The 23243-nt window shown below is 38.2% G+C and overlaps 2 protein-coding genes across 3 annotated transcripts; one reads left to right on the top strand and one right to left on the bottom strand.

Annotated features, from left to right (window-relative positions):
* The first annotated feature begins 5094 nt into the window (after positions 1-5094).
* Positions 5095-8591, top strand: LOC114826410 (BTB/POZ domain-containing protein DOT3-like). Of its 2 annotated transcripts, XM_029106595.2 has the most exons (7): positions 5095-5650; positions 5761-5830; positions 5941-6836; positions 6939-7036; positions 7130-7197; positions 7267-7395; positions 8057-8591. In XM_029106595.2, exons 1-7 carry the CDS (start codon positions 5475-5477, stop codon positions 8423-8425), a joined length of 1806 nt encoding a protein of 601 aa, XP_028962428.1. In that variant the 5' UTR covers positions 5095-5474; the 3' UTR covers positions 8426-8591. The 2 variants fall into 2 exon arrangements, with proteins under 2 accessions (XP_028962428.1, XP_028962392.1); XM_029106559.2 differs by having other exon boundaries at positions 6939-7197.
* A 135-nt stretch (positions 8592-8726) lies between these two features.
* LOC103432780 (uncharacterized) lies at positions 8727-9532 on the bottom strand. The gene has a single exon (XM_029106649.2). It carries the CDS (start codon positions 9388-9390, stop codon positions 8872-8874), a length of 519 nt encoding a protein of 172 aa, XP_028962482.1. The 5' UTR covers positions 9391-9532; the 3' UTR covers positions 8727-8871.
* Between the last annotated feature and the right edge of the window lie 13711 nt (positions 9533-23243).

Genomic DNA, 23243 nt, shown 5'->3' with positions numbered 1-23243 from the left:
ATTCAACTTAAACAAAACAAGTAAATAAGGAAATTCAAGATAAAATAAATGATTGAAGAAAAATAGATTGACAATATGCTAGAGTTCAACCTTTACCAACAACACTCCTACGTAGCTATTCCAATTGCTTAAATAATTGAAAACACACATGCTTTGAAGGTTGGATTTTCCTTGTGTATGTTTTACTTGTGACATTCAAGCTAAAACGCATACCACTACATGCAACTTATCCATGACATTTGGATTAAATATAAACATGAGTGATTCATTAATCTTGGTGAAAATCCTTTTGTTAAACCATATAATCCCTAAGAGCATGATATTTACCTTAGGAGAGTATAATTCTCAATCACAAGAAGCACAACCAATTTTAACGTGACATTCGTTCAAAATTGCATCCGATAACTTTTCTAAGCATCCTAATGGTGATCAAGCATCAAGGTACATAGATAGTTTAATTCAGTGATTGAAAATATCAAAGTAAGCATGTAACAACACTTAAGCAATTGAAAAATAAAACTACGTATTCATGTTGCGGCTCATGACCTCACTCTAGCATAATAAATTAATTACACATAATTATGTTCATACATAAGAAATTATCCATAAAAAAATAACAAGAAGGGAAACACCCGTTTTTGGTTTGCTCCTGACTTCTTTTCCTCTGCCTGCTGCAGTCTCTTCCTGCTTCCTCTTCTCTGCGTCCGTCTCCCCTTGTCGCGTCAGTCTCTCTTCCTCTTATATTTCCTTCTTAGTCGGTTCTCCCGCTGACACCCCCCTGTCTTTCTTTGCTTTCCGCCCCCCTTCCACTTTCAATTCTTTTCTTTAATCTTTTCCTTCCATCAGACCATCATCCCACTATCCTCTTCTTTTATTCCTTTCTATTTCTTTCTGTGCTCTGTCCTCTCTGTCTGCCAGCGTCTTTCCCCTTTCTTCCTTTTAATTCTTTCTTTTCCGCCAGCCCATGTGCCTTTTTCTTCTTTTATTCCTTCCGCACTGCCTCAGTGCTCTCTCTTCCTTTTCCTATTTTATTTATTTTCTTTTCTTTCCGCCAGTCTCCCACTCCTCTCTGTCAGTGTTTCCACTTTTCTTCCTTTTAATTGAAATTGATCATAAAACACATTTAACTGCACAATAACACAAGGTAAGGTAAAATGCCATAATTTTAACACAAAAACATCACAAAGACTTTAGAAATAGATGGTATAAATGTATGAAATATATGAGTGATCAGTTGCCGAATACTTGTCTTATTGTGAAACATTGAATCTAGCCATTTGGTTGAAGAATTTCATAACACTACTACAAGTGATGGGCTTAATCTCGAAACCTATACAAATTTATTGTGATAACAACGCCGCTATATTTTTCACTTAGAATGATAAAAGGTCAAATGCAACAAGGAACTTAGATATCAAGTATCTCATTACTCGAGAAAAAGTGGTAGCTAGTTTGGTCAAGATTGATTACTTGGAGACTAATTCAATGATTGCCGATCCATTGAATAAGTTTGTTCCTATCGCAGTTTTCAAGAAGCATGTCACGAGCATGGGGGTATATTGGGTGATTTAGATGCAGCAAACTCATGCAAGAAACCAGTGGGAGCAAACTGATGTAGGAAATTAGGGGGAGCTGCATATCAAGTTTATTTTAAATGTTAGTTTTCTTCAGTTGCAGTTCATGTTTTGGAAGTTGTATTTAAGTATTAGTAATAAAGGCTTCTTAGCTAATAAAGAAAATGTTGTAAGGTTGTTAAAGTTCCCAAAAAGTATACAACATATAGTTATGATTATGCATGATGATTAATGATCTTGAAATATTATGAAGGAAAAACAACCTAAGGGTTTCGTTCAGAAGCATTGGGATTGTTTTCAATCCTTAAGGGGACCAGATGTTTGACATATTACAAATACATATCCAGTCATGTCCTACAGTGTTTTTATATCTTGTTGGGGTCTTATGTGTTGGTTAGTTTCATTGTAAGTAATTATGGGGACAGTACTCTTTGAAAGGTTGAGTGTGTTGCCCGATAATTCTCACGAATACTTGTTAAGGACAGAGACTGATAAATCAAGGAAATGTCAAATACTAATCTCATGGCCAATTCAGATTCATTCCATATTAAGTATAAACTATACAAGTTGACAAAGTATTTGCTCTAGTGGGAGATGTAAGTTTTATGGACAAGGATTGTCTGCCCTTCTAGTTGTGGTGCCCTTCCATGCCCTCCTATTGTGCGGCCACGGTTAAGCCACGTTAATATTTTATATTTTTATTGTTTTTTGTCTTATCATCTCATTAAAAAATTAATATAAAATGTTGACGTGACTTAACCGTAACCGCACAAAATAGGAGAGCATAGAAGGCATCACAACTAGGAAGGCAGACAATCCTTGTCCAAGTTTTATATGATAGCAAACACTTGGTGATTTGATTAAAGACACTTGGAATGAAAAGGAGATTAGGATTGACACTTGTGCTAGACTTATCAGAAGTTGTATTACTTAAAGTTTCAAGATACAGTCTCGATAAAACTAGAACTCTTCTAACTGATATAATACATAAGTGTTTCATGGTGATAAGGCTACTCGTTGATAAGGATCACTTAATGGGAGGGATCCTTAATGAATTCCATGGTAAAAAGTATAAAATTGAGGTCCCTGCTCTCTCACGAAACCCGCAAGTTTACAGTAAACTCAAGTCCCATTGAGCGAGTCTTGCTTTCAGTTGTGTAGAGTCGAAACCCGCAAGTTTACAGTAAACTCAAGTCCCATTGAGCGAGCCTTGCTTTCAGTTGTGTAGAGTCGCAGAAGAACTTCAATTTTTAATCCTAGTTCACTGAGACTATGTCTTCCACAGGAAAGTGGTTAAGTTGATAACTGTGAATAAGTTTTCTGTTGCACAATTAACTTACAGTTCATGGTTCAATCTTTGTGTTTATTGATCTTGTGCTGGTTCAGTGTGAGATTATGGTTGGTTTTAAGCTCAAATCCGAGGGGTTTTAACCCTGTAAATATATGTGCATGCATTCTCAACTCTAGCGACTAACTCCAGTGAAAACCGTCGAGTTTGAAGCCATCGAGGTTGTTCTTCTTCTGGGTTTGTTTTCGTTGTGGTTTAAGGAGGAAATGGTGAAGTTTTGACCTTAAGGTCTCATGTTTTAACCATGCTTGCACCGTGTTTACTTTTCTAGAATCTGGCGAGCCTCTTCAGGGGAAATCCGGTGAATCCAAGAGGGATTCGACCCCTATTCCACCCAAATTTGTTTTAGGTAAGTCCCTAAACTTATTGGGGGTGTTTTACAACGAATTTGGGAGTTCTTTTCCTTAAATTTGGGAGTGAAATTGAGCTCTGCAACTCTAGGGATTTTTTTGTAGATCCTAGTGAGTCCGGCAACGGTCAATGTGGTCTGCGACGATCACCGTCAGGTTTGACATCAAAGACGATGGTTTCGTGTCTCCCTTTATATATTCATCGTCGACTAGCATGTGGCACCGGCAATGACGAGTGTAACGGTTACTAACCGAACCGCGGGGGCGAGTACAGCGGCGACGAGGAGAAAGCTTTCAGAGAGTTTGGAGAAAAGAAGAAAGGTTTCTGGTTTCTCTAGAAACTTAAAGCTTGAATTCAAAATAGCAGAGATTCTGGGAGTTTTAAGAGTGTAAGGGAGGAATGAGAAAGCTTTGGGCTTTTTATAGACAAAAAGGGGGAAAACCTAGCCCCATTCATCATGATTTTAGATTTCTTGGCGATTACTTCACCCTAGTTCGCATGATGATGATGTGCTCCGATTTCCAAGGCACGCCCATCAATGATGGACGTCTTGACGGTTTACGTGCTTGAAGCCTATGGCGCGTGGAACAACAGAAGACAGATACATGCCACAAGAATTCGACGCGTGGCTGTTTTGTGGCATCGAGGGTAGTGACATGGATACAAGAATCAAGTGCATTAAATATTGGTGAAGTTGGTGGTTGAGTAGTTTTCACGACCTTCTAGTCAGGTGTTTTTGGCAGAAAGTTTCAGAAACGAGGGGCAATGTATGGACCTAAAATATTGGGTTTGGGCCAAAGATGGTTATAGGCTCAACTTAGAGTAGAGATCTTCGACCCATGTTTCTAAACTTGGAATAAGTCCAACCCAAGGTAGGATGGCCGAATCCTAATAGGTGAAAGACTCTGAGGGAGTCATGTTGAAATGATTCAGTTGAGAACGAGTATGAGTGAAATTGTTTAAGGATCAGGATGAATGTTGATATGATTCGTAATATTCCAAGAATCAAGGTTCATGGCTGATCAAGTTTAGGAGTGAATTGAATACGGAAAAGGGACTAGATTCAGTCCTAGTTACAGTAGGAGTGGCCGAGCTCTACACGGAGATCAAGTTTATTTGATAAGAGTTTGGGTCTAGGAATGTCAAGGAGGTATAGTCTAGGTAGGACTTTACTTCGGCATAAGGCGATCAGCACAAAAATCACCCCTATAAATAGAAGTGGCTCTGCAACATTCAAGGGACCTTTAACTCAATACACAAAATTGCTCTGCTCAAATTCTCGCTCTACGCAAAACCCTCTAAAACCTTTGAGAAAATACTAACTTCATCAACACGCTTTTAGTTTGGAGTAACAACACTATGTTGGCAACTAGCGACATCTTCAGTTTGGATTAACAGCACTAGAACAACAAAGTCAGGCAATCGAGGAGCACCTTCAGGTTATCTCATTAGCCTCTTGACGAGTTAAGGTGTTACTAGGCTTAGTAATTTTAGGATCAATAGTAATACTAACGTAGAGGTTAGAGTTTAAGAGTAAAACACCGTTGAGACATAAATGAACTGCTAGTGTTTCTTGATTAGTAGAAAATGATTTCCACGTTTTCTCCTCCATTCATTCCATGATTTATCTCTTGATTCTCCTTTACGTAGGCTTAGAAGTTTTAGGGTCAACAGTAACATAATAAAACAGGAGTACATTGAAGAGGGACAAAATAAGAGCGAAGATCATTTCTCTACCCAAGAAAGTGATCACCTAATAACGAAAAAACAAAAAACAAACTCGTCCCCATAACCCATACGACATGGTCAACACTCGGCTAAATCCGTCACAATACCATCTACAATGATGATAGTTGTAGAAACCAATACAAAAAAGAAGTCAGTACAAGATGTTGGCATTGATCTAGACATAGACAGGTTAAATATAATCCACAAAATAGAACTCGCACGCACAAGTAACTTAGTAGATCTGTCGATTCACCGAACCATCTGTTGGTTGCTTCCATGTTTACATGGCACCCATCAGTCAGAGCTGGTGAACTCACATTCTCCCTCCATCTCTTTCAACAACATAACATTCAGAAATTTATTAGAGAGCATCACTCCACCAACCCCCTTAAGGGCTACATTGTTCACAACCACAGACTCACTTCTCATTCATTCATTCCTTCTTTTAGATCACATCCCCACTCTCTTATATCATGTTATTCCATCCAAATCTCTCATCTGCCACTCCCTACACATCCGGCCAAAAGATGAACAAGTCCCTGAATCCACCGCAAATTCCAGAGGCCGACCACGAGGGCACTAAGCGCGTCCTAGTTCCTTCAAAACACATCACTTTAGCCGCCACCTTCGAACAGAAACAACACTCCTGGTATAAACAGATAAAGTCTGGCGAAACTACTCAATTAGTTCGCCTCCATTCCCTCTTCGACTGTTTATCTTCCCTCTCACTCTTTCCTTTCCTTTGGTGGCTTCATGCAGGTTTATCGATTCTCATGTACCAACCGACCTAACCATTCAAGTTGAAGGCGTCGCCTTTAACGTTCACAAGGTAACTACAGAGCAATACAAACATGCATGGCTCAAGATATAACTTTGATACCTAACACACATCTACAGAGTAGTCAATAATTTCATGGTCCATGCTCTTTATTTTTGCAGTATCCCTTGCTATCAAAATGTGGCTACATAGGTCGACTGGAATTTCATCCTTCACATTCAAACTTCGGTTATGAGCTCGAGCTTCAAAACTTCCCCGGTGGATCAGAAACCTTTGAACTCATTTTAAAATTCTGTTACGGTCTTCCAGTGGGCTTAAACCCTAACAATATAGCTCCGCTAAGATGCGCCTCGGAATTTCTTGAAATGACTGAAGAAATTCAAGATGGAAATCTCATTTCTAAGACTGAATCTTTCCTCACACTTGTAGTCCTTTCTTCATGGAAAGACACCGTTTCTGTGCTCAAATCTTGTGAAACTCTATCTCCATGGGCTGAAAATCTTCAAATTGTCAGACGCTGCTGCGACACAATTGCTTGGAAGGCTTCCAGAGAGAACGTAATTGGGGATGCAGATGGTCAAGAAGGCTGGTGGTTTAACGAAGTGGCTACCTTTCGAATAGATCATTTCATGAGGACTATAACAGCAATAAAGGCAAAGAGTACCAGACCAGCGTTTGTAGGTAAATGTATTATGCGCTATGCAGAAAGATGGTTGACAGGCATGGATGTGGAGTTTGAAGGACTAAGAGGATATGAACTTGGAAAGAATGACCTGCGGTTCAGTATATTGAGTAGGAGGAAGGAAGACGGGGGTTACGAATATATCAAGGAGCAAAAAGCAATTATTGAAAGCCTAGTAAGCATCCTACCTCCTCAAAACGAGGCTCTTCCTTGTAAGTTCTTATTGCAGATGTTAAAGTTGGCCATGCTGTACTCTGCATCGCCAGCGTTGATTTCAGAGCTTGAAAAAAGAGCAGGGATGATGTTGAAAGATGCCAATGTGAACGATCTGCTGATTCCTAGTTACTATAATGCAGATCAAGGGAAACTGGCTAAGTGAGTATTCTACATTCTTTATTTATTACGAATTGGAGAGATACTTACAGAACAATCTTTCCGGCGTAACCAACCTTCATGTTCTTGTTAATTATAGTACAGTTCACCTGAAGAATGCATGATGCATGACATTGAAGTTGTGCAACGGATTGTGGAATATTTCTTGATGCATGAGCAGCAAGAACAGCAACAGAAGACTGGTAAAATCGCTGTTAGTAAGCTGTTAGACAACTACCTAGCAGAGATTGCAGGAGACCCGAACCTCTCCATAACAAAGTTTCATGTATTGGCAGAATTACTGCCAGAAAATGCTCGAACATGTGATGATGGTCTTTACAGAGCCATTGATACCTATCTAAAGGTTGCCTTCTCACCTGTTTCTCTAGTTTTTCCTTTTTCATAACCTAAAACCTAACCCTTTTTCTTTCAGACTCATCCTACGCTGCCTGAGCATGACCGGAGAAGGCTATGCAGAATAATGAACTGTGATAAACTATCGCTTGATGCATGCACGCACGTTGCACTAAATGATCGACTGCCTATGAGAACCATTGTCCAGGTAACATTTTTCAACTTCGAGTTATGAGAATACTGAATTGGCCCATGCTGAAACTTAGTTTTAAAATGTTAAGATACCACTTATATCCTTAAGGAATCTAGACCTTTTACCATGACAGATTTACATGCTTGCATTCCAATTAAATCCAATATATATATATATCTATATAATTTTATCATGTAATAACAGGAAACGAAATGCAACCCAATAGCATGATAAAAGAAAAATATTGCAACAAAAATGATCCAAATATAAAACCAATCTGAATATCAAAATAAGAACCCTAAACGGACACTTATATCTTGTATGGACTAAATTGACTGATGTATGTCAAATTAAAATCACGCAATTGAAATGTACGAAAAAATTACTTTAACTGAATAGAAATCCTAAAACCCTCAAATAAACAGAAAGTTTTCAGAAACCATAATTCTAAAAAATGGGTTTTACAGAGGCAATCCTATAAAAAAGGAAAGATTAGAATATAATACCCTTATATAATCTAGGTGTAAAATCCTCTCAAAGGCGTAGACAACTATCTGAGAATTCGATGACCATTGAATTTATGACACATGGAGCCCATAATCTCATAGCCAACTAGAATGTGGTGCATCAAAATTGACACCTCTAACTGTAGAAAGCAATTATGAAACACGTGCAGGTGCTGTTCTCAGAGCAAGTAAAGATGAGGACTGTGATGCAAGAGAAGGAATCACCAAGCGGCGAAAACTCTGAACAGCACGGGAACCACTCATCAACAGATGCAGAGACTAAAAATCTTAAAGCAGAACTTGAGAATGTAAAGATGAAGATGGCAGAGCTGCAGAGTGACTACTCTGAACTGCAACACAAGTATGAAAGGATAATAAGCAACAAGCAAAAGAATGTATCGGGTTGGAGTTTGGGATGGAGAAAAATCAAGAACTCTTTCCATACAAAAGTTGAGGAAAATGAAACTGGAGACAACCAACAAAGAACCAACGCAGCTAGGCGCAGAACCACCTTCATACGAAGGTCGTCAATATCCTAAATTGCATCAGCCCATGAGGCAGAGACATCCCACAATATATGAGAGTTCATCCATATCAACTGGTTTGTTCACAAACTCTTGGAATAGTTGATGGTTTGTAATTGCACATCTATACGTAATGTATCAATTATACATTAAAAGAAATAAAGAGAAAAGTGTGTTTGAAGTTTTGCTAGTATTCCTTTGCTACCACTAGAAGCCTGCAAATTTTCAGAATTGGAACGCATGAGAAGATGAAACACATTTATGGACGAATATAAATAACCTTGCGGAGGGGGCAGTCGTCATGTTTTGACACCGATTATCAACGAAACAAAAGACATTTCTTTCATATCATATGTCATAATAAGCCTATTAAAGTTCCGTCCTCGATAATTTATCAAACCCTCAAACATCATAAAATTCAAAGTCTCCGAATAAAAACCTTAAAATCTCGTCAAACCTGCCTAGCGGAACCTCATGTTGCTCCACGGGAACTTGGCGGAGCCGTCGCCGAAAACAGCCGAACCCTTACCGGTGTTCTTACCCCTGCGAGTGCCTGCCGGCTGCTGCTGCCGCTCCTTGTTCCCGTAAAGCCAATGCTTCTCCGTCTCGCCCTCTTCGACGACAGCGGACTTGGTCTGGTTGGCTGTCTGCTGCTTGCGGTCCTGCTGGACGATTCCGATGGGGTAGAGGTCCTGGGAGAGAGAGAGGGGAGCCTTGAGGGTGACGTAGGCCTTCTTGTAGTCGGGTTTTGCGATGAGAAGACCGCCACGCTTCTTCTTCTTGCCCTCCATGTTGAGGGTGCGGACCTTCTCGACCTGGAATCCGTAGAGGGACTCCATGACGCGCTTGATTTCGATCTTGGAGGCCGATGGGATGGTTTTGAGAGCGATTTCTGTGATGTTGGTGAAGTTGTTGGGCATCAGAAGCTTGATGGGTAGGTTTGCGAAGTGGACTACCCTCCTTCCCAATCTGCTTCCCATGGTGAATGATTTTTTCGGCTTCTCTGTGAATTTGGTACGACTGGTACTGGAGCAGCTCTGCGTGCAGCTTTGGGTGCGGGGAGAGAGACTCCTCCACTTCTCATTTCTCCGTGGGAGGGGGCCTATGTTGGTGATGGACCCAAAAACTAAGGTTGAAACGGCCCAATAACTGTTCTATAATAGCCTAGCAAACGAATCGTGTTTGTCGTGTTTGTGTTATATCCCAGACTTATTATCTTAATGGGTAATTTAAGAAACGGCCCAATAACTGTTCCATAATTGACTATTAAAAATTGTAATTAAATATAATATTTGAAGAAAGGACCTATTTGTTGAAATTGTAATTTGGTTGGTTACTCAGGCATATTTTTTTCCTAAAATTGGAAAACAAAGTGTTAGAGAAGAGCTTTAAAGGCATTAATAAAAAAATATTTAACAAAGAATTCATACGGATGATAAAAAAGAGTGAAAGTTAGAGAGAAAGAGTGAAAAGCAGATTTCGACACAACAAATATAAAAGGATGTGTAATGTTGTTTCACGACCAAATGACATGCCTTGTACAAACACTAATTGTTTGTTCGTTATTAGGGAATAGGAAGTGACATGAATATTTAAAGGAGGGAAGGGAAAAGACCAATGTTGACTGCCATTAATTTAGAGATGTATGCACAGGTTTAAAGCTAATGCATAGAATGGTATATTCTGACTATTCAAGTTTGTAAACACAGAAAATGGGACGATATTAAATGGTTTGAAACTAATTTTCATGTAATAGATGTGCAATCACTGTCAATATTTATGTTTTCATATTATGAGAGCATTCCAAGATAATCTTCAGCAAAACCATATTTCAAAGAAATTAACTGTAAAATTGGATAAAAAAATATAAACCCAAGATGGATTAATTGGGATTACATAGAAAATTGAGGAAATTATTCAGATTGGTTTTTGACACACCATGTGTTGATTGATAAGCAAGGCAGTATATTTTGACTAATCTATGTTCTCGTGTTTCATAAACATATCCACCACTATCCATCTATCATCTATTCTGACCAAGGTATAAAATATCGATGATATCGAAAATATCAGTAGTCTAAAAACACAAAAATATTAATGGAAATATCGGGATATTATCGATATCGAAAAAAATAATATGGAAACCACGGAAATTGTAAGAAAAACTTGGAAATTTTTATTGAAACTTTGCAGGATGTTTATTTAGTCAATTATCTATTAGTTTATTTCAAAAAATTGGAAGGAAATGCATTGCATGATGGATTTAACTGATTTAAGTTAATTATATAGCGAGCTGGCAAACATTGTGAGTATAGAAAATATGTAGTAATTAATAAAAGAAGTTTAAACACACCATAATCATTTATATATAATGAATTAGTACAAAAAGAATTAAAAAAAAACCATATATATAAATATTTTAGCATATTTTCACAAAAACATAAGTGATATTTTAGCCTATTTTCATAATAAAAGAATGATAAAATGCAAAAAAAAATATCCAACAAACAAGTCCAAAATTTTAAAACACATAATTTTGAGATAATTGATTTTACATCCTACTTTAATAAAAACGAACGCCTAAGACAAAGAAACTAAAAGAAAGGAAAAACATAAAATAAACAAATAAATTAAAATAAACCAAAAATAAAACAAAAAAAAAAAAGGAAAGGGCTCACCTGGATTCGAAATCAAGACTTAGAGCCGTGGGAAAAGCGCATCAAAAAGAAAGAAAATTTTGATGGGTGCAAGGGTTTGAACTGGATAACTTGGGGATTGTGAGGACATGTTGACCAACACATCCAAGTCCACACTGGTGTCAATCTTTAGCAACAACTATAATATATGCGAATGTAGCAGCTTATGTTCATTTCAAAAAAAAAACCCTAGCACTTTCTGTCTTGCCTCAAGCCCAGAGCCCCAAACGGCTCTTTGTCTTTCCGTGTCAGACTTTTTCCATTCAACAGACATGGCATGCACACATGTCATGCATCCATGTGGTGAACTTCTTAGGATTCCAAAATAAAGGCTAAGATGTGCCCCATTTTTCCCATTTCTGATTAACTTTTAGAAATCCTAGGCCTCTCTCAGAGATATCTCTCAATAATTCAAGGACCTCCTTTCATTTCACTCGGCCCTCTCTGAAGGATTATTTTGTGAAAACATGTTCATTTGAATAACATCATATAGCATGCAATTAACAATTAAAGGCGGAATCATGCTTGCATGCACTCAAAAACAAAACATTACCCATGAAATTCAAAGCCTAGTAGATTGGTGAACCAAGACTCAAATCAAATCAAAGTGAGTTGAGAAATTATACCTTTGTAGATTCCTCTTTGCATAAGCAAAGGCTAATCACCCAAAGAGAGGGCCTTCATTCCTTGCTTCTTAGATCCATGGATTTGGATGGAAGAATAGGTTTCTCCAAGTTCCCAAAGTAGAGAACCTCTAAGTCTCCACACCAAGGTTAGATTTAAGTAGAAATGAGTGACCTAGAGGAAGCAAGATTGCTAGCTAAATTCCTCTAGGGTGGCCGGCCTCTTTAGAGAGAAAGGAGAGCTTTGTTTTCTCATCATTTCCAAAAAGAAAACCCTAAATGAATTTTGGCTATAAAGTCATATTTATACCTTAATTCATTGGAGTGGCAAACTTGTAAATAAGTCCAAAACCCACTCCATCTCTAAATGGCCGGCCATAGGGATTCATTGGGCTATTTGGGCCTTTGTGAATCATTATTCATTAAGTTGTCATATAACTTAAGTCAATAGACTTGACGTTCGAAGCCCATTGGGCCTTAAGGTCCAAAACTATCCCGAGGTCTTTAACGAACTTATTCGTTTGATTAATTAACATATTAATTAATCCTTGCCATAAATAATTAAACCATTTAATTATTCTTACTCATCTCCGATGTTTCTTCAATCTCTACCTTACTCGGTGTACGATCCATTAGGTTCCTTTTAGCGAGGCAGTGGGCGATTAAAACTCTTTCAAATCGATGTGAATTGAAACTTACTTTCAATTCTCCCTTTAGTGTTTATACACGTTTAGAGCTTCCACAAACCATGAGTGACACCTAGCAGCATATCATGGTTACCCAAGCTAATCAGAAGAGGTGGATAACCTATTCAGTTTAGGATTACAATGCAATACGGTCTTTCTCTAATACAATACTCTTGACCACATTGTTTGGTTTGATAGTTTATTCATGTCTACTATCCAATGTGATTCATTTACTTATATGATTACCTTGAATGTGATTTGGAACGCCTTCCTAAATCTCATTCATACTTTGGCCAAAGATTCTTAATCATATCATAGAGTATTCTCCCTCAAACGGTTTGAAGGTTAGAGATCCCTTGTTGCTCATTCACTTGCCTCCATGGCTAAGTGGCTTAACCCCAACGATGCCGTGGACACCCGCGGATGGGGTGACTTTGACATAATCAAAGATCAAGGACCTAACCACAAGACAACTATGATGCCTCAGGTCAAAGGACTACTTTGCATTATCCCAACTATGAGTTCTCATGTGACATGAGTATGAGAACTCTTCGTTGATCGTGTTCAGTGAACTCATTCTTTATTGAGCACCTACGTACTTGTCTTGGTGTCAGACACACCAATGACTCGAGACTAGTCACTCTCCCTGAGAGAAGACACAGCACGTACTGATCTTAACGGACTGTCAATGCCCAATTGGCAATCCTATGATCAGGAACGTTTAGGATGTGTATACGAAAGAATGGTCTCATGAATCTAACTTCTTTAGATCGCATTCTCCCAATCACATATTCCTTGGACTTATCGTTTAAGCATATAACATTTATATGAGACGGCTCAAACAATAATCTTTGCCCTTTATATTTAAACTACATTAGTTTAATATGTGAAATGTCCGTAAAGTATCATCATATGATTGGTTTTAGGGCACATTTCCAACACTATCTTCCCATTTCTCTCAGACCTCTCTCTCTTTAAGATAAAAAAAAAAAACAAATAGCTCTCGTCGGCGCCGTCTCTCTCTCGAAACTCTCATCTCTCTCCTTTCTCTCTGCACCGAGACCCACATACACACACGCACACCATTGCACTTGCTTGAGGAAGACACCCATCGTCATCAGCAACCTCGTCTTTCTCCCTCTCCTTCTCGTCTCTGCAACTCGGCAACACAGGAACCCTCCGGCTAGTTTCTTGAATTTTTCCGGTTAGGTAAGCTTCGGGTTTACCTCATTCTGTTCTAGATTGAAGCTTAGATGTGAAATTTAAGTTCTATCTCGTGTTTTTGCAAGGTTTTTGGGACGAAATCGGCTCGGGAATAGGCATACCCATCTCCGGCGAGGCTGTGGGTGTCGACGAACTTTTCGAACACCTCCGACCGTTTCACGGCAAACGGAAGTTATAAAAATATTCCTCTCATCTTGTATTTCATTTTGATACCTAGATCGGAGTCTAGGATGCTCTTTTACAATCGCCCAGAGCTGTAGAAGCTCCGGCGTTCTTCTCCGATTCGCACATCTCCAAAATATCGCGATATTATTGGTAATATCGCGATATTGTCGATATTATCGATAATATCACGATATTTTGACGAAAACTCAGTGGATAAGTATTAAAATATCGGTAACTCAAAAAACCGATATTACCAGCGAAATATCGCCGATAATATCGGCATTTCATACCTTGATTCTGACAAACACATAAGACAATGTGTATTACAATTACTAAAACTCATCATATGCCAGGGGAGGCTTAATGATGAGGGATGGTGTGCAAATTTCTTTAAACAAATATTATTTTAGTTTTTAGAAAACCCACTCTTTTCAATCCGAGTAAATTGTAGCTATAGTCCTTTAACTTTAACTCAATTGGAGCAATGGTCCTTCAACTAAAAATTCATTACCATTGGTCCCTCAACTCATCAAAATGTGCAATTATGATCCCTCAACTAAAAATCCATTACCATTGGTCCCTCAACTTTAATTCAACTAGAGAAATGGTCCTTAACTTTAACCCAATTGTAGCAAATGTCCTTCCAACATAACTCGTTTTGACAAATTTTTTGATGTAGTTGGTAAAAAGGATTATAATTACATACTTTGATGAGTTGAGGGACCCTAATTATATAAATGGTTATTCCAACATAACTTATTTTGACAAAATTTTGACGAAATTGATAAAAATGACTATAGCTACACATTTGATAAGTTGAGGGGACCAAAAGTAATGAATTTTTAGTTGAGGGATCATTGCTCCAATTTGATTAAAATTGAGGGACCATTGCTACAATTTACTCTTTCAATCCATCACACATCAATTCTCATCATCACTCTCACTTTCACTTTCTTTTCTCCTTTTTAGCCGGTTAGCACACTTTCACTTTCTCTCTCTCTTACACACACACACACACACATGACATCACCATCATTTATCCCATTTTGGACCGGTTCTCTATCTCTCCCTTTCTCTCTCCAACATTTCACTCATCTCCCTCACCTCCTAAACTTTCTCATACCATAGCTCTCTCTCTTTCTCTCTCTCTCTCTTCCCCCTAGCCGAAATAACCTTCTCTTTTTTTCTTCAGCTCTTTCCAAAACTCTCACTCTCTCTAGAGCTCCGAGAGTTCTTATCCCCTTTTCTCTTCGTAATTTAAACAAATCAAACCCCAAAACCATGAAACCTTAATCTTTGGGATGAGAGGAACCCAACAATGCCTTTGCATGTGCTATCGAAGAACTGGGCAGTGAGCTGCCATGAAACCCGAGAGCTTTGAGCTCTAACCTTCAATCCCAGGTGAAATTCTTTCCTTTTATTTGAGTTCTGGGTACCTATTTGTGTTGGAATTGAGTGTTAAAACCCTCTGCGTCTTATACAATTGTACAAAGAGAATACCAAACATAATACAACAACTATATTTCATTCACTCCCTAATCAACTATTACATCCACAACGTACACTTGGCATAACAAGATGATGCCACCTATTTTCATCCTAACAATACCTCCCCCTTGAAACAATGCTTGAAACCAGAAAAGTCATGGAACGAGCTACACAATTCGTTCACAGATACTCCACTTCAGGGAACTTGAGCTTCAATTCCTGATACAATTCCCAGGTAGCATCCTCCTTAAAGTGATTATGCCATTGAACTAGAACTTCAATTGTTGCAGTATTGCTTTTCTTGATGATTCTTCTAGCTAAAATGGCTACTCGGACATCCTACGAGACTCCTGAATCTGTAATAATAGGTAGTGGCACAGTAAGTTGTACATTTACTCCCAAGTGTTTCTTCAAACATGACACATGGAACACTGGATGCAATTTGGAATGCTCCGGCAATTGCAATTTATATGCCACATAATTGACCTTAGCTATCACTTGGAAAGGTCCATAAAATCTGGGTTGGAGCTTATGGAAGGGATGTAACGCAAGGGACATGTATTGATATGGTACCAACCTCAAGTAAACCCAATCACCAATCTCAAATGATCTTTCAGTTCTATGCTTATCTGCTTGAGCTTTCATCCTTACCTGAGCAACTGCTAAGTTATTCCTAAGCAATGATAATACTTTGTCTCTTTCTTTCAAACTGTGATCCACAAAATCCACATTAGTAGAACCACTGTCATAGGCAGCATTGACTAGAGGTGGTTAACCATAAACTATCTCAAAGGGAGTGAGTTTAGAAGCAGTGTGGTAGCTGGTGTTGAACCTCCATTCAACCTAAGACAGCCAATGGACCCATTTTTTTAGGTTGGAGACTATAGAAACATCTCAAATAAGTTTATAGGCAACGATTTAGTTTTTCTACCAAATGGAACATTTTTTATCTAAAGTATGTGAATTTGAAAAAACATTTGAAAGTGATTTATCCAGTGCTTCAAAACAATATTTATGATTCATAGGTACTTCATCTCATATAATCAAATCTGTTTTTTCGATTAATCCAGCAAGATGGGTTTTTTTCTTTATTGGACAAATTGAAGAGTCAATAATGACCAAAGGAATTTTAAACCTAGAATGAGTTGTTTACCACTTGGTAATAATAATGATACTATTCCTGATGATGCCACATTTAAAACAATTTTACCTTCAGATCTAAGCTTACTTGTGATAGTATCCCATAAAAAAAGTTTTTCCAGTACCTCCATGACAATAAATAAAGAGTAGACCTCCTTCTTTTTTTTTTTTTTCATTTATAGCACTTATAACATAATTGTAAACATGTTGTTGACCCTGATTAAGTTGTGATTTCAAAAGTGCATATATGTTTTTTAAAGTTCTTCACAATCATAATTTAATTTTTCTCTCAAAAGCCTATTTTGAATTTCCAACATTTTTTTTGCATCACGCATGGGTAGATCATATTTTTTCAAAGACGTGGATGCATTGTTAAAAAGTACTCTAATTTTTTTTAATTCATCTTGTGGCACAACCGTATTAGGAATTGCAAAAAAATTCCATAATTTGTATAAAATGTCATCATACATGTTTTGTCAATGAGTTTCAAAAAGATTTTGGGGATTCGCTACATCACAGAATAAAATTATTGTGACAAACAATTGTCTTAATTGAGCAGATGATCCTAATGATTTATATGTCGAATGGTATGAAGGATGCACAACACCGTTAACAGTTTTTATATCATCAAAACTAACAACACCTTTTACTCCATTTTTAATCACAAATTTTTCTTCATCTTCATGACATCTATGGACGGTAAAACCATTTGGGTAAAAAATTGTTTCACTCTTGTATGGCTTAGGAAAATTTTTAGAACATTTATTTTCCCACATGCAAGGTGATTTTGGGTTAATGCAACCACATGGACTATGAATCATAAACTGATTAACAATTTCATAAAGCTGTGCATGAAGAATTTTGTCAGGTAATTCAGCTAAAATAATTGAACCTATATCTAATGGAGAACAACATTTCATGTTTGATTTCAGCCATATTAACATGTGAGAATGAGGTAAACCTCTGTTTTTTGAAATTCAGTTGTACAAACATCTGTATGTGACAAAAAATGAAAACAAACAAAAAGAAGAGAGTAAATTTTACAACAATTCAAGGCAAAAAAACTTGAAATAAGTCGAACAATAAGTTCAGGAACTTACTTGCTTCAACTTCTCCAAAAGGCTTTCCAGATTTGATGAAATCGATCATGTGATCAAGTTTCATTTTGAAGATTCTAGAAATTATATCAGGTTTATCTTCATGTTTAATCCTGGTTTGTTCTCAAATTCTGGCCATTTGAAATTGCACGTGAATGTTATAAACAAATCAGGATGTCCATATTCTCTACAAATAGTCAAAGTATCTTGATAATTATTGATCATATATCTAGGATTTCTAGTATATGAAGCGAGCAACACAATTTTTTGTCCTAAATTATTTGTATCATTATCACCTTTTGAGAAGGCATCATATATTCCTTTATAAACTTCACTTCTCAATTTTTTTTTTAAAATTTTGCCTGATATAATCTAATCTATCTTCCTCAAGTATTGCAAAAGAATCCACCAAATATTGTTGGAAAAGTCTTCCTCCTCTTAACAATGCAGTCAATGGCGGTTCTTGTTCTTGAATTTGATAAACAATAAAAGCTCTCATTGGCACTCTTTGTCTCTTACTTTTTTTACTTCTACAATTTTCATTCCATTTTAAATCTGGCCTATACCCATCTTCACCATATGGAAAAAGAATAGGATATTTTAGTGACATAAATTTAGGATTCAACTTTGTGACACGTTTTAATTCTCGACTTTTAGACTCAATAATAATATCTCTATTAGAATCAAAGAGTCATATATCTCCAACTACCAAACCACCTATTTCATCACTTGTTGGTTGTTCATATTGTTTGCCATCATTTACTTGCCTTCCTAACAAAGTCATCTTTAAAGAAGAAAGACCATCATTTTCAAATTTATCTCTTGCTGTTTGAAAAAATTTAACTAATTTATTTGATTTATCAAACATTTTAATTTAACTTTCTACAATAGTTGGATCAAGTCCTTGATTATTTCCATTAGAACTAAAAAGTTTAAGACGATTTTCTACCTCATTATACGTATCATACACATACAATTGAGCTAATTTTGGAGACTCATTATCAACAGGTAAAAGAGATCCCATTAAATGACAAACTTGACCACTATTTTTTAAAATATAAGGGCTTGATCCATTTTTAATTAAGTGATCAACTTTGGCTCCCATTGAAGTAAATGAAAACATGGAGTTGTAAGCTCTAATATTTTCTTGAAACGATAAACTTTTATGATCTTTAGTTGGATCAAGCAAGTAATCTAAAAATGGCGGCATTGGTTTTGGATTTGGAAAGTGAATTTTTCCTTGTTGGTAGTAAAGAGTAAAAATAGGTAGATATTTTTTACACTTTTGTTTAAGAGACTCTTTTAATAAAAATAAGCACTGCAATAAATGCACTTGTAACTTTTATCTCCTAAATCCACATATTCTTTAACAACTTCAACATAAAAGGATACACACAAAAAGAAAACAGGAAAAAAAAAATGAGGATAATATTATTTGGGTAATCACAAAGCTGAAATTCATGATAAATTAAACTAACAAATACATAAATAAAAAAATGACCTTTTCTATTTCTCTGTAAAAATGCTTGACCCTTATTCATAAGATTGTTATTATGATCATCAAAGGTTTTTTCAGTTCTATTTATACAATGATCGAATGCATTAATTTTTTTTTTCTTTTTCATCACTTGAGCAAGTATTTTTTTCCACGAAAGTCATGTAGTGTGAGTTTTCATGAATATATGCACTACTTTTGGATGTAACAATGCCCACACAGTTTTGTATACAACTTATTGTGCACAATTGAGGGAAAAACAATCATGGGTTGAGCTTTCATGCTGAGTACTGTGAATGGCGTTGGCTGTTTAGTCCTCTTAGTCATGAGAAATGTGGGTTGTTCCCAAGAGAGGAGATAAAGAGAACCAAGGCAAATGCATTGGCTCATTTGATCGTTGTCGTGGAAACTAATATGAACGAAGATGGAAAGAAGAGATCTTCCCCGCTTTCTCAAGAGATGATGGTTGAGAAAAAACTGAAGACTTCCTCCGCTGTTCGTGAGGGTCCGCCTGCTGCTGAGAGGCTTGTGATTGATTTTACCTCTTCCAATGGGAAGAAAAATGAGGCTGCTAGATCTGAGCCTGTGATGCATGCCATGCCGAAAATGGCTAGTACAATTGCCGATAGTTAGCTTAGCGTAGAGGCTCTACCATGCCCCTAGTGCTGAATTCTGTACGAAGACGTCCATTGGGAGCTAAGTTTGGTTCACCTTTGGAGAGGCTTACTACTATGAAGAGAGATGAGGTGGACTCTGCTGCTAAAGTGGCGCCAAGGCCCACTTCCCTTGCTACTATGACTAATTCGCTTGCTGAGAAAGAGAAGATTGTTTATATGGGCAGTTATGAGAAATCCACTAAGCTTGTTTCTGGGGAGGCAAATGAGATTTGTGCGTTTTTTAAGCCTGGTCTGCTTAAAGATATGGACGCATGTGCCAAACTTGTTAATGGCATCAAATGGGTTGTTTGCCCAAGTTCATTTGTGAAGCATACAACCCAATATATAATGACTACTTTACTTGTTATGATGTACAAAATGGTGATTCTTGCAGCCGAGTTTATGCTCCTTGACCAAGAGAATACCAAGGCTACTAAAGAGATTGCAAAAACTATGGCAGCTGAAGCTTATTATTTTGTTGAGAAGATCAGAAAGTTGGAGCCTAAGCTCGTCGCTTTGAGGGGATCTAATATCTCTGCCTCCACTTCTCTACAGCTTGAGACCGCTTCCCAAGAGATCGTTGACTTGAAGGCTAGGTTTGGCGCAATCCAAGTTAAGTATGAAAGTAAAAAGAAAGAGATTATCTGTTACATACCTCATATTCAAGATTTTGAGTGTGCTGTTTCTGAGCTTCGTTCCACTGCTTATGCAAAGAATGAAGAGTTGATTGCTGCTTATGATCAACCGATCCACTTCAAGAAGATCGTCGATATACTTGAACCCCAAATGCTGGAACTCCAAGGTGTACTGAAGACATTGTTCTAAAAAGTGCTCTAGGCGCTAGACAGTGGTGCTCCACCTCAATTAATCCAAAATCGTTTACTAAATCGGGAAAGTTATTAGGCGACATAAGGCGGACGCTTGGGCGGCCTAAACGAACGTTGGGTGGGCTAGAAGAAAGCTGGACGGTCTGGGCGGCCTAGGAAAATATGACTAGTCTAGCAAGAAGCAGGCGAACGTTGGCCAATCTGGGTACTCTACGGTTCGCTGTCTTCTCTCCCCGAGTCTCGCCTTTTCTCTCTCAGTGTGATGATGGTTTACAAGACGAGAGAGAAAGTATAGATCTACAATTGCAGATGTGGGGATATGGCTGACGGCAACAATGGTTTTTGCAGTGAGCAGCTTAGGGTTTTATTGTGAAAAATGTGAGTCGGTGAATGCACTGATTGGGAATCGGGATACTGTAGAAAATATAGGATAACAAATGGATTAGATGGCTTTGGGTTTTTGGTTAGTTGGAGAAGTTGGTGCCCATATTAGGGCAGCCGAGGATGAAGCGCTGGATGATGCCACTGCTGAGAGTGTTGGGGCTACTGAAAGTGTGGCAACCGAATAGTCGTGGGATATCCAAGCTGCTGAAGAGTAGTCTTCTAGGTAGCCTTTAGGATTTTCTTTGTTTTCCTTGTTGTTTTTTGTTTTGCTTGAACTTCTTTGACCTTTTTTGTTTACGCCCAACCTTTGACTCTTAGGCCAGCGGCATGCATGCTACTTTTCTATAAGCAGACATGCCCGTGTAGCCTATGCAACCGTAGGCGTTGGTGTAGAACTTTTGCAAAGTTGTTAGCCATATGGTTGGCAGTCAGACGCCTTACTTACAAAAGCAAACGAGTCCACGTGACCACTTGGCTGTTAACCATGGCTTTCTTCAATCCTTTGAGTTGTGTGGCCTGCATCACAACATACTAAAGATTTTTAGGTTATGAAATCCGCTAACCTTTCGTATCAAAAGTACGTGGTTGTATGGAATTTCGTAAGCAAAGGTCGGATAGAACTCCTTGCTTTTTATGTAACCAATTTCGTAGGTTGCATAGCAAGTATCACAACACTTTAGGAATTGGTGTAGATCTAAATGATCCTTTCGCACTTGGCAGAGGTGAAGCTTATCGACTGTGTAATATGTCGGCGGTGGATAAAGCTTCGTATATACACGCTAACTTGTTTAACCTTTCACAAAAATATGCAGTTGTATAAGTTTAACGTGGCTTACTGCTCGAAGGGCAAACCGTAGGCAGTCTTCTGGAAACCGTAAACTACCTTAGTGCACTCGGTAGCCGCTTTAATGCTCCAGGGCAGCCATCCATAGGGCGTACTGCGTAACGTGCCTCCTCCGTCTTTGAGGCCTAGTTCCTCACAGATTAGGCCAAAAGACCCAAAATCATTCAGTTAGCTAAGCCTTAAAATAGACCATTGTGGCTACTTCTAGGAATCCCAGCGCAAGCCATCGTGTACCTAGTTACATCAGGACAGCCCGACTCATCCACGTCTAGATATTCGGAGTGTAAAGTTTATCCTTCCGCATTGGATAGCAAACCCATGTGGGTGTTGGGGAATTGGTTTACCCTCTCGTACTGAAGAGCATGGTTAGTCCCCAAGGGGTGCAATTCATGCGATAAGTCCCTAAAAATGGCACAGTCTTCTTTTGAAATGCAGAAGTGATCAGTTGCTGTAAGCATGCAGCCGAGCCAAGTTGTAGATTACTTCTGAATTCCTTATTGAAAAATGAGTGAAATGAATGAAAACTTAGTTGTAAGGTAGAAACTGTATAATAACTGGATAGTTCTCGGCTTGCAAGGTGGTGCCTATCGAGCTACTTGAGTCTTCGGGCTTTAATGTAGCGGGAGGTCACACATAGTACTTCCTTATATTGTAGGCGTTCCATCTTTTTGGAGCCTTCTCCACGGGCAGTGATAAAGGTTTTTCTTAAGACTAGATCTCTAAGCTGGAACTGTTAGATCTTAGCCATTTTGTTGTAGCTGGAGAGGAGCTGTTGCTGGTATGCTGCGATGCGGTGATGACCTTCTCGCGTTTCTCTTCTGCCAGATCTAAGTTTTAGCCATCTCATTTCTGTTATGCTCGATGCTTGGAAGTAGAGTGCTAGTACTTGGCACGATGACATTGAGGGGAATAATTGCTTTTGCACCAAATGCCAAGGAGCAAGGAGTTTCATCTGTTGCTCATCGTTTAGTTGTGCAATACATTCATAGACATCCGGGAAGTTCATCTGGCCACTTACCCTTCTTGTTGGAGAGAGATTTTTTTAGGCAGTCGAGAATTGTCTTGTTGGATGCTTCAGCCTGCCCATTGCCTTGGGGATACCTCGGTGTGGACATGCATTACCTGATGCCATATTTCTGGAATAACTTCGCCAAATCTTTGCCTACGAATTGCGGGCCGTTGTATGTTATGATGGATTGAGGGATGCCAAATCGGCAAATGAAGTTCCTCCATATGAAGTGCTTTATGTCCGTCTGAGTTGTGGTTGTCCTGGGTTCTGCTTCTACCCATTTGGTGAAGTAGTCAGTTGCCACGATCATCATGCATTTGCCCTTAGTAGCTAGTGGCATTGGCCCTACCAAGTTGATTGCTCACTATATGAATAACCAAAGACTCGTCTGCGGGTGTAGTTCGCTGGCAGGCAGTGCTGGCACCATCTTGTAGTGTTGGCAGCGGTAATACTTTTGTACTAACTTCTTAGCGTCTTGATGCATAGTAGGTCAGTAGTA

Source organism: Malus domestica, chromosome 01 (genome assembly GCF_042453785.1).
Source record: "Malus domestica chromosome 01, GDT2T_hap1".
In the NCBI taxonomy this organism is placed as follows: Eukaryota; Viridiplantae; Streptophyta; class Magnoliopsida; order Rosales; family Rosaceae; genus Malus; species Malus domestica.
The sequence above is the reverse complement of the archived record's forward strand: the minus strand, read 5'-3'. Positions and strand labels throughout refer to the sequence as shown.

Bases quoted from the DNA above. Each gene is read 5' to 3' on its own strand.
- LOC114826410 (XM_029106559.2), top strand. From the start codon at position 5,475: ATGTTATTCCATCCAAATCTCTCATCTGCCACTCCCTACACATCCGGC. The intron at 5,651-5,760 runs GTATAAACAGAT...GGCTTCATGCAG, and splicing joins GAACAGAAACAACACTCCTG to GTTTATCGATTCTCATGTAC. The intron at 7,396-8,056 runs GTAACATTTTTC...AAACACGTGCAG, and splicing joins CTATGAGAACCATTGTCCAG to GTGCTGTTCTCAGAGCAAGT.
- LOC103432780 (XM_029106649.2), bottom strand. From the start codon at position 9,390: ATGGGAAGCAGATTGGGAAGGAGGGTAGTCCACTTCGCAAACCTACCC.